This window comes from Chlorocebus sabaeus, chromosome 11 (genome assembly GCF_047675955.1).
Source record: "Chlorocebus sabaeus isolate Y175 chromosome 11, mChlSab1.0.hap1, whole genome shotgun sequence".
In the NCBI taxonomy this organism is placed as follows: Eukaryota; Metazoa; Chordata; class Mammalia; order Primates; family Cercopithecidae; genus Chlorocebus; species Chlorocebus sabaeus.
In genome coordinates, this window is record NC_132914.1 from 16,782,891 (window position 1) to 16,795,110 (window position 12,220).

Here is a 12,220-nt window from a genome sequence, read left to right on the forward strand (position 1 = left end):
TTCTAGTTGTGCTTTCATAAGTATTAGGACAGTGCTTGCTTTTTGTTGTTGTTGTTGTTCATTATAGTTATTTTTGGGTTTTTGGAAGTGTATGAGAAAGAATGTGGGAAGCTGGTATTGAATGATTAAATGCCTACTAAATGCCTGGTTCTGTTCTAGCCACATGTATTATTTAATCGTCACAAAAATATGTGAGCAAACCGAGCCTCCCTAAGTAATTAGGCTTAGAGAAATTGAATAATTCCTAAATGTTTACACAAGTAGCAAGTAGCAAAAACTGTCTTATGTCAAGAGTCTGCTATTCAATGTAGCATGGGTTCTTAGCTTAAAAACAAGCTTGTTGGTGATATATAGTAAATTTTTTTCCCCAGACTGTGTTTTTAGGGGCCCAAAGAGGTTTTATGTTCTTTAAGGAACATAGATCATGGTGTCCTCAGCTTTTGTAAGTCCCTCTGTAATCTGAGCTTGATAAGCACCGAGTAATAACAGTAACACCATCACTGCTGCCACCAACAACTTTGAAAACAGGAACTGACATTCCTTGAGCATGAACTATGTGCTGGATATTGTCCTTATCTATTCATGTATGTTAACCTGTTTGATGCTCAGAATAACTCCGTGAGGTGTGCATACTTCTATCATTCCCATTTTGTAAATGAATGTGGGACAGGTTTAGAGTTAAGTAACTTACCCAAATCAAACAATAAACTAGTAGTAGAGTTGGGGTGTGAATCCGTATACTCAGGAGAACCCACATTATTGTCTACAATACCATACGTCTTCAGTAAATATTTATGAGTTGAAGATGAACAAAACCAATTCTGATTAAGTGAAGCTGAAAGGGGATTTATTATATTAGAAAGACATAAAGCAGCTCACTGAATAAGGAGGAAGCTTTGCTTGGAAAAAAAGCGGGACCATGAGAGAATAAGGAGCAGAGGACACAGTCAGATTGTGCCACAGGAAGAGCTTGGTCCCAGGGCCACAGCTGGTGCTGCTCCTGCTGGCCAGCACAGGTACCACACTGTTGGCTGGTGGCTGGCCCCTGGGACACTGGACTTTTGGATCTCCTGCTATTGCTGATACCACACTAATAAGGAAAATATCTAACTATTCTTTCATCTTTGCCTCACTCTGTAAGACTCAAAGGCCTGGGTAGAAGCAATCACTTGATAGAGCCCAGGTCACATTTTAAAAAGACCAGATTTGGTATAACTTTTGATGTAATTGTTCTAGTATATTTTGGGCAGAATGGTAACAAAGAAATGACAACTTTCCACCTGTTGAACCTTAAAGATTAAGATATTTTCTCAGAAAAACTTGACCCTATTATGTGTAAAATAGGCCAGTAAAATGATTTTAGAAATTGGCAGTTAACGAATGAGAAGGCATTGGCTGCATATTTGTAAATCCAGTTATGTTGTAAGTGAGCACTTTCGGTTCATTCTGTTTGGATCATGGATTAAAGAGCGTAACTTCCAAATGACTGAATCATAAAATACCTCTGGTTTTCCTGGTTAATTTTAACTATACTTCAAGAAATTCACTTGGCATCAGAAGGTAGTACTCTAGAAAAAGGATGATTTTTTTGGTTCACAAATATGGCTGCGATCAGTGTTTTAAGAATTTGTTTTACAGGCCCAAGTTCACTTTAACAACTGCTATAATAAAATACTTTCAAGCCTTGTCTGATGGCTCACTGATTGTGAGCAGTAATCCATACAACAGAACTTTGGTTACTGGAACTGGGTCAGGCTATGAAATAAGATTTGACTTTCGTAACACAACGCTTAATGGAAATTCATTTTACTAGAATTCTGAACTTAATAATTAAACTTTTTGAGTGCTTATAACATGTCAGGCAGTATGCAAAGTACTTTGTATATCTCTCTCTTATTCCTAGTAACCCTGTAAAGTAGATATTATTGACACTTTAAGGATGGAGCGGATGCTGAGAGAAATAACTTGCCGAAGGTCCCACAGGAAATGATGGAGTTGGGTTTTAAATCTACATTTGTCTGACTCTAAAGCCAGCTTTTAATGACAACACTGTTTTGTGGAAGAAAATCATTAATTAAATCACAAGTTAACTTGGATTAGTGTTCTTGGATTTCTAGATCAGAAGATTTTCCTTGTCACTTGTTCTTAGAGAACAAGTTTCTTTTTTTAGTTCAATAACTCAAGAAATGTCATTCCATCCAATTCATTCTCTGAATTAAAAGAATATATATACATTTTTGCTACATTGTCTATTACTACTTTTAACATTCTTACACAGGTTGTCACACTGAAGGCATAAGTAGGATGATTTTCTCCCAGGTTAGGTAGATGGGCAGGGTAAGGTAGGTGGTGTGGCATCTCAGATCAATCATCCGTAGTACTCCGAACTGCGCGTTACTAAGGATCTGTGAAAATAGTCTGTTCTTTATTGAAGAACCTTCTGTGGGTACCATCTCTCAGTGGTAACAAACTTTCTAAACTTAACTGAGCATCTTGGAATAGAATATTTGCTTTCATTTCTCTTCATTTTTCACTTCTGAGCTTCAAGTTCATGTTTTCTAGGACTGAGAAGGCAAGTTTTATTTGGCTGTTACAACTCTTGTGGTTTGAACTGAGTTTGGTAACTTGAGACTAATTTTTCATTTTTTTATGTACTTTAGTAAGCCTGTGAATTATAGAACTCTCATTTTAGCTTTAAGAAATGCTTACCGCAACCCTTATTATGAATGTTTCCCTCCTGCTTGATTTAGTCCATGTGCTTATAAAACTACTTCCTATGAAAGATTCTCAAATACAAAGGAAAGAAAAAGCCTTGGTCCTGATACCATGGCAGTAGCCTGAGTTCAAGAAATGAAAGTGGCCGGCCTGATACAGGGTAAAAGCCAAAATCCACTGGTGTCATTGAAAAGACTTAAATCATTTTTTAAAGATTTAATACCCATGATTTTGGTCTAATTTGCTTACTAAAATCCTATTACCTTTCATATGAAATGTTACCTTAAATATGAAATATGAAATAAATCTGGGCACAATGTGGAACCCTCCAAAGCCAGATGTGGTCCTGGGGTCATGGGCTCAGGGGTTAATAGATTCAAGGCAGCATCTCTGAGCCTCCCTACAGATGGCTTTGTGCACATGCATCCAACACTACCTGGCCAGGCTCAACACTTTTTAGTCAGATATATAAACATACTCTGGCAGGCAGTGGGGCAAGCTGCTGTGTCTTTATTGTCATGAACATAACTCTCAAGAAAGGTGTGGTTTGTATTTCAACCAAAGAACCTGTTACTTGTGAATGGAAGAATTAATAAGAACCTAAGATTTATTTTATTACTTTTCAAAGGGGTACACCACTGTATGTATAGTAGCTACATTTGTTTTTTGTTGGAAGCAACCATCATATGGACAAGACAGAAATTATTTATAATTTGCATGTCATTATGATATTTAAAAAGCTCTATATCTCTGGACCTCAGGCCAGGGCTTAGAAACGGTTTCATGGTAGCAAACCAAGCATTCCTTGTAACAGGATGTGAACTGCAACAGAATGCTCCAGGCAATGTTAAATTGGGGTGATTTTTAGAAAGTGACAAATGTTTTGTTTCCTAAATGTGAAATGGGTTCTACCAGCTCTAAACGGCTGCCAAGTTATGTTATCACTTGCCTGCTTTGTAACTGCCTCAATTATTTTCTTTCCCAGCCCTGTATGATGAGATTCGTCAGTTTCGCAAGGCCTGTGGGGAGGCTCATCTGAAAACTATATTAGCAACAGGAGAGCTTGGATCTCTTACTAATGTCTATAAAGCCAGTATGATAGCAATGATGGCAGGTAAGTGTTTTGTATTCAAATGATGTTTTCTATTGAATTGATGTTTTTAGGAGAAATTTAAGTAAGTGAAAGCATTTAGCTATTATTAAACATGCTAACCACTTGAAATTTTTTTGTGGGAGGAATCAGATATTTTGTAAAAACATGTCCAGTGTGAAGTGGTCAAAAACTCCTGGCTGTCTTCCACATTTTTTTTTTTTTTTTGTGGCATTTCATTGCTGCACTATGCTTATAAGGCAGTAGATGGCTCTCTTGTTAGTGAATTGCCTTCTGTTTTATTCTTTGATTATTCACTCATCAACATATGTTAGACAGGAATTTCTTTAACTCTGACTTACTCCTCTCTGAATTTAAGCTTTTCATTTATCTCAGAGATATGTATCCATACTATCTGAGACAACCTCTGCCTTTGTTTGTGTTAATGTTTTAAAATTTAGTGCAGTATCATTGATTTTTATACTTTCAAATATGAGTTGACTTATTCTTAATCTCTGAACAGCAGGTCTATCCATTTAGACATCCACGCTTGCAGCCTAGGAGTCATGCTTGGTTCTTTCTTTTTCTCACCTCACATAAATCAGTGAATAAGCCTTGAGAGTTCTCTCTAGACCTCTTTACTGTGTTTGACACATCTTCCCTCCATTCTAAGTGCTGCTGTCTTAGGCCACCATCCTCCTCCACAGGGATTACTTCAGCTGTTCCCCTGTCTTCTTGACTTTTCTTCCCCTCCAATCTGTTCTCCACACTGTCGCCACAATTTTTTTTAATGCTAATTTTATTATGGTACTGCTTGCTTAAAATTCCTTCAGTTGTTTCCCTTCCTCTTCATGGTAAAGTGTACATTCCTAGATTCTTATTTTAAAAAGGTCTTTCCTAAGACCGCGGCTGTGCCTCTGCCATCTCATTTTCCCATCACACCATGTTCTCTAGCCATGTAGAATTACTTGCAGTTCTCTGCAGATGGTGCCATCCAGCCTTTTGAGTCTTTGTACGTTCTGTGTCTGCCTCCTGCCTGGAATGCCTTTTGCCCAAATAACTCAACATCTTTGGGTTCTGCACAGGTACCACCTTTTTCAGGAATTATTTCCCCTGATACTGCTTCTCCCCCTACTGTTTGGCTCATTATCTCCTCTGTGTGTCCCCACAGCATTCAGTTAAAAGCCCTGTCATATAACTTATCACATGACATTGTGATTGAGTGTTGAATTTCTAGGTGTCCTTCTAGGAGCCCTATATTTGGAGGAAGATACCTGGTTTCTCTGGTCTTGAATCTGGGCCAGCCATACTCTTAGGTACTTCTCGAGTGCTCTGTCAGGCCTAGCAGATCATTCCTTGGAACTCTACTGAAAATCAGCCTACTAGTCATCAGTGGTGTTGTTGGTCTGGTCACAGCAGCTGTATCTAGAAAATATCTGCACTTGTCGTCTGAGAGCAAAATCTCAGAAAAACCTAAGGATGAGAAGGGATGGAACACTTTGAACAGTTGTTCATCAGTGATGCTGGCATTTCAAAGATTCATAGTAGAAGACTCACTGTGCCTCTTAGGAACGTGGGAAAAGCCCCTTGGAGGCTACCTGGTGTGCAGGTAACCCCCCGCCTTTTATGCTCCTTGCCAGCACAAGTGATTGTTAGCCCGGGTAACAAAGTAAAAGTTTGGAGACGAATAACAGCAGCCACTTATAGTACATGCTTTGTGGTAGCCACACTGTTGGTTGTACTCATGAAGCTGAGATACTCCTCAGGATCACATCGGAGCCAATCTTGTGATATCTGTTACCCCAGCTGTTATCCTGGTCACAATGAAAGTGTATTCATTCTGGAGGTCAGCCAACTCTGTCCTACCCACAGCACCTACTACTCGTGTCCGGAATTTATTCCCTCCAGTGGGTTCTTGGTTTAGCTGACTTCAAGAATGAAGTCGTGGACCCTTGCGGTGAGTGTTACAGCTCTTAAAGACGGTGTGTCCAGAGTTTGTTCCTTCAGATGTTCAGGTGTATCTGGAGTTTCTTCCTTTGGTGGGTTTGTGGTCTCGCTGACTTCAGGAGTGAAGCTGCAGACCTTTGCAGTGAATGTTACAGCTCTTAAAGTTGGTGCATCTGGAGTTGTTTGTTCCTCCCAGTGGGTTCGTGGTCTCGCTGACTTCAGGAGTGAAGCCACAGACCTTCGCAGTGAGTGTTACAGCTCGTACAGGTGGCGCGTCCAGAGTTGTTTTCTCCTCCTGGTGGGTTCGTGGTCTTGCTGACTTCAGGAATGAAGCCACAGACCCTCACGGTGAGTGTTACAGCTCATAAAGCTGGTGCAGATGCAAAGAGTGAGCAGCAGCAAGATTTATTGCAAAGAACAAAAGAACAAAGCTTCCACAGTGTGTAAGGGGACCCGAGCTGGTTGCCGCTGCTGGCTGGGGTTCCAAGCTTTTGTTCCCTTATTTGTCCCCACCTATGTCCTGCTGATTGGTGTGTTTTTACAGAGCACTGATTTGTGCATTTACAATCCTTTAGCTAGACAGAAATGTTCTCCAAGTCCCCACTCGACCCAGGAAGTCCAGCTGGCTTCACTTCTCCCCCTCTAAACAGGATACCCCAACTGCTGTTGGGAATTGGCCGATGACTGCTCTAGCTACTTCCTGCTGGATAGGGGCAAAGAAGGGGCCCTGAAATTGTAGTGTCCTCCAGAGGAGAACTCCTTAGGCCAGTGAAAGGGCCAGCGGGTCAGTTCAGGGGTCCTTGGTAGAAGTTGTTAGTTGAGCTCATTTGGGATTCCATTTTTAAGACTGTAGTTTGATGGCCTTGATTCTAGAGGAAACAAATTTGACAAGGAGGTTAAAAATAAAGGGCCCAAAGGTGAGTAATAGCAAATGACTGTCACAGGACCTAGAAAGGGGAGAAGCCATGTCGCCCAACTCCAGAAGTTGGTGTAAGAGTTTGAAAGGCGTTGTCTGATTTCAGAAGCCTTTTGCTTTAAATGTCGGGTGGTACCTCGTACTATCCCCGACTGGTTAGTGTAAAAACAACACTCTTCCCCTAAGAAGGTGCAGAATCCTCCTTTCTCAGCGGTGAAGAGGTCTAGGCCTCGGCGATTTTGGAGAGTCACTGCTGCCAAAGAGTCTATTTGGGATTGTAGAGTAAGGATAGATTTTGTTATTTCTTGCAAACTGTCTGAGAAATCCTTTGAGAGTGTGTGGTAGTAGGATAATACATGTTACACTGTTAACTTTTAGCAAACTTTACGTTAGTTGAAAACCTTGTAAGTTTGGGATTTTAATTTTTCTTTGCTATTAATGAAACCTCGTTCAGTTCATATTAACTTAGAATTGGTATAGATGACTCCTTCCTGATTCTGTAAGTACTTTAAGATTTGGCTGAGTGCAAACTCCTCGCAGGTTTGAGCAGACCAGTTATTAGGCAATTTTACTAACTGCTTCTACAAGAGTTTCCTTATCACTTACTGAATACTCACTGTGTCTTTTTCCCTTAATTGCCTGGGAAGAACCATCTATTGTCCTGTCCTGAAGGGAGTTCCTTCTAGATCTGGTCGGACCTTTGTATGGTAATTAATTATGATTTAGATCCCGTGTTAGGAAACCTGCTGGGTTAAGGATTTTTGGTAGGAAGGCTATGGGCTGTCAGTGGCCTCAGTGCTTTTGGGCTACACTCTTGTTTACACTGACAACAAGGTGGTATTGGAGTGTTATAGGGTTACAGAGAAGACCTTCAATTATCAATTATAGGTTTTAAATTTACCGTGGCTTTTAAAGGAGTAGGGTCCACTGTTTTTTCTTTACCACTTCTATCTCTCTCTTTCTCTGTCTCTGATTTCTTCTTTGTCTCTCTCTTTCCCTCTTTCTCTCTGACTCCCTCTTTGTCTCTTCCTGTCTTTCCTTCTTTGACTTTCTGTCTCTCTGTGTCTTACTCTCTCTGTCTCTCTTTGACTCTTTCTTTGTCTCTGTCTCTTCCTCTGTCTCCTCTTTGTCTCTCTGTTTCTTCCTCTCTCTCTTTCCTTCTGTCTTTGTGTCTTTCTCTTTCTGTCTCTCTGTCTTTCCTCTCTGCTGGTTTTGGCAGTGTAAGACTGCCACCTCCTTGGGTTTTTGCACTGTGTGCAATAACTCCATGGTTTCCCTGTGGTATTTAATTCCCCCCAGAGGGTAGGAACTCCCTTTCTTTCCATATTGCAGCATGGGCATGTAGGATTAGATAAACATACTTGCTATCTGTATACACATTTATTCCTCTTCCCTTTCCCAGTTCTAATGCTTGGGTAAGTGCCACTAGTTCTGCTAACTGGGCGCTGGTCCCTGGGGGAAGAGGCTTACTTTCAAGTACTGTTACTATGGCATAACCTGCCCTTCGTATTCCATTCTCCACAAATGAACTTCTATCGGTATATAGGTTAAGGTCAGGATTAACTAAGGGGACTTCTAAGAGATCCTCTCGGGTGGCATAAGTCTGGACTATAATTTGTTGGCAGTCATGCTCTATTGGTTCCCCATCCTCTGGGAGAAAAGTGACAGGCTTGAGGGCCACACAAGTACGTATTTGAAGCACTGGTCCCTCAAGGAGTAGTACCTGTTGTCTAAGCAGGTGGTAGTCTGAGAGCCATAAACTTCCTTTGGCACCTAGTATGCCATTTACATCATGAGTAGTCCAGTCAGTGAGGTCCTTTCCTTGTATTATATTGATAGCCTCTGACACTAAAGACAGCCACCCCCGCAACTACCCAGAAATAGTGAGACCAGCCTTTTCTACTATGTGAGTTTCCTTACTTAGGTATGCCACTGGTTGTGGGGTTGTCCCACGAGTCTGAGTAAGGACACCAAGAGCTATTCCTGCTCTCTCTCTGACGTATAAAGAGAAGTTTTGTCCCATGGGAAGACTTAAGGCTGGAGCTTGAATTTGTTCCTTCCAGTGCCTAGACTTCAGGGTTGATTCCCTTCTCAAGCAGGGGACAACAAATGGGTAACTTGTTCCCCATATTCATGTAGATAATAGCTCCAGCCTTGGCTAATATTTCCCTCCCTAATAAGGGTGTGGAACTTTCAGGCATAACAAGAAAGGCATGTGAAAAGAGAAAAGTCTCCCAATTACACCTGAGGAGGTGGGAGAAATATCTGGTTACAGGCTGTCCCAGGATTCCTCGGTTGGTAACGGACCTTGAGGACAGTTGTCTGGGACAGGAGATCAACACTGAGAAGGCCACGCCAGTGTCCAGGAGGAAGTCAATTTCCTGGCCCTCAATGGTTAAACGTACCCGGGGCTCAGTGAGGGTGATGACATGAGCTGGCGCTTGCCCCGGGCACCTTCAGTCCTGTTGTTGGATCATCTAGTTGTGGACTTCTGGCCCAGAGAACCTTTGCCCTCTGAGGCAGTGCACCTTCCAGTGATTGCCTTGGCATAGTGGACATGGGCGAGGGGGCAGCTTCTCATTGGACAATCTTTTTTAAAGTGTCCTTGCAAACCACACTGATAACAAGCCCCACCAGGTGATTGGCCTGCTCCATTTTCTGTCCTCTTTGAACCACCAAGGTTTGTTTGTCTGAGGGCCATGACTAAGGCTGCGGTCTTTCACTGATCTTACTTTTCCTTTTCGAGCTGTTCCTCTTGGTCCGTATTATAGAACACTGAGGTTGCCAGGTTTAATAATGCCTCCAGATTTTGTTCACGGCCCAGGGCTCGCTTTTGGAGCTTTCTTCTGATGTCTGCGGCTGATTGGGTAATAAACTTATCTTTTAGAATCAATTGACCATTGAATGAGTCGGGTGACAGGGGAGTATATTTTCTTAAGGCCTTCCGTAGCTGCTCGAGGAAAGCAGAAGGATTTTCTTCCGTTCTCTGAGTTGTGGTGGACATCACTGAATAATTCATGGACTTTTTCCTAATTCTCCTTAGTCCTTGTAGAACACAGGTCAGCAGATATTTACGACTCCAGTCCCCATGATCTGAGTCTAGATCCCAGTGGGGATCCATACTGGGGACAGCTTGCTGAACAGTAGGGAATTTGTCCCTTTCTTTGGCCGTCATTCTATCATTTACTTGACTAAGATACCAACTATCTCCAAACTCTCGGGCTAAAGCTAAAGCCGCATTCTTTTCATTAAAGGCCAGGGTTTGCTCTAACAATAGCGTGACATATCTCCATATGAGATTGAGTGTTTGCCCTAGACCCTGTAGGACATCTGTGTACCTATCAGGATCATCTGAAAACTTCCCCAGGTCTGCTTTGATCTGCTTTAAATCAGAGAGGGAAAAGGGGATATGGACCTGCTTTGGGTCAAATTCCCCTCCCCCTACAGCTTGAAGGGGACATAACCAATAGCCTGGGGGTTCTTCTGGTCCCTTGGAGATTTGTTTGCTTGTTTCCTTCTGGGCAGGGGATATTAGAGGAGGCTTATCATTAATAGGAAGGGGAGCTATAGGGAGGCTAGGATATGGGGGTAAGTTGCGAGGTCCTCCTGTGAGATGTAAATTGCAAGCTTTGCATAGTTGTGTATTCTCCTTCAATGAAAAAAAAGCTGGGACATAAGGTACTTCATTTTTCTTCCCTCTTATAGAAAAGGTCAATCTGCAGGATAGTATTGTAGTTTATACTTCCCTCAGGTCGCCGTTTTTCCCCATCAGAGAGAGAGAATATTGGGGCCAGGCCATAGTGCAGAAAAAATGAGCCATCTCTTTTTCAGGGTTTGCGGATCAAATTGGTCCCAGTGACTTAGCATGTATTTCAAGGGTGAGCCTGTTGATGCCTGAGTGTTTCCCATCTGAAAGACAAAACTACTCACGGTTTTGGATTGTTTGGCTCCCCCCCGCCCAAGAACCTGCAACGGTCCCTGGACCCTGCTGATTGGAATAGTTGCGCTCACCAATGCAGCAGCAGAAACACTAGTTTTCCTCCTACACCACAAGGAGGACTGAGAAAGGCCGGATTTAGTGGCCCTTATCGATGCATTCTTGAAAACCTGCACCTTTGCTTGTCCTCCTAGACCAAGAAGAGGAATGAAGAAACTCGGATTTAGTGTCCCTTACCGATGCATTCTCGAAAACCTGTTAGAGTCCTAAGTGTTCTCCTGTTAGTATTGGGACCTTACTCCTGTCCTATAAAGATGTTATGCCCCAAAAATGAAGTGGAGGTCCATACTCTGATGGAGGGAGGGGATCTCCAGGGTTGGAAGAGTGATGCCTTTTGTCCTTACTTATATGATAGGAAAGATACCATTTCTGAAGCTCCCCATACCCTAGCTTCAGGAATAGCTTTTGTTAGGCCTGCTAGTCTGAGGAGGGATCCTAAAATTCTTGCTAAGATAGTCCCCCCAACCCCCACAGGGCTTTGGGCAAAAATTATATCTTTCTGATTAGTGAGCCTGGGTGCCTAAAGAAGGAAACAGAGTTCTGAAGTTTATACTAGAAATCATTCTTATAGGAGAAACTAGACAAGCACCAGAAACAGGGAGTGGTTTTTAGAAGCGGGACTAGCCCAGGAGAAGAGAGGCGAGAGGAAGTTTCTTTGGCAGGCATGAGGACCCAGGAGGCAAGGGTCAGGATAGATAGGATAGATGGGCGAGTCTCGCTTGGGTGACATGACTTTGAGAGTTCCGCTCATGGCTGCAAGGTCAAACAACTTGTTGTCAGGACGCCGGGGCTGAATGACTTCCCTCTCTGTCAACCCTCGGCTCAGTCCAGAAGTACAGGAAAAGCGGAAGCTGGTTCCAGGCGAATCAACGCTCCCAACTCCGAAGAGTCAGGGGTTGTTAGAGAGCCCTTTTCCAGAAAGCCTGCCACCCGTGTCTTTAGTCCGGCAGCTGTACTAGTCACTTTTAACTGGCCGACACGTGCCCAATATTTAGCCCCCAAATTCTAAGGAAAAATGGGACAGAGTAGCAAATAAAAGGGGTCCAACGGTACTCACCACTTGGTGATTGTCACTTCATGGTCGCCAGAATGTGTCTGGAATTTATTCCCTCCGGTGGGTTCTTGGTGTCGCTGACTTCAAGAATGAAGCCACGGACCTTCGCGGTGAGGGTTACAGTTCTGAAAGATGGTGTGTTGGAGTTTGTTCTTCAGATGTTCAGGTGTGTCCGGAGTTTCTTCCTTCCAGTGGGTTCGTGGTCTCGTTCACTTCAGGAATGAATCCGCAGACCCTCGTAGTGAGTGTTACAGCTCTTAAAGTTGGCACGTCTGGAGTTGTTTGTTCCTCCCAATGGGCTCGTGGTCTCATGACTTCAGGAATGAAGCCATAGACCCTCGCGGTGAGTGTTACAGCTCATAAAGGTATTGTGGACCCAAAGAGTGAACAGCAGCAAGATTTATTATGAAGAGCAAAAGAACAAAGCTTCCACAGCATGGAAGGGGACCTGAACGGGTTGCTGCTGCTGGCTGGAGTGGCCAGTTTTTGTTCCCTTATTTG

General features: G+C 42.8%; 1 protein-coding gene across 1 annotated transcript in view; it reads left to right on the plus strand.

The window, feature by feature from the left end:
• The window catches only part of DERA (deoxyribose-phosphate aldolase), a 127,179-nt gene that overhangs the window by 58,515 nt on the left and 56,444 nt on the right, over window positions 1-12,220 (plus strand). Inside the window, exon 6 of the mRNA XM_007967774.3 lies at window positions 3,701-3,829. Within this exon, the coding sequence (XP_007965965.1) occupies window positions 3,701-3,829 (129 nt within the window). The remainder of the gene's footprint in view (window positions 1-3,700; window positions 3,830-12,220) is intronic.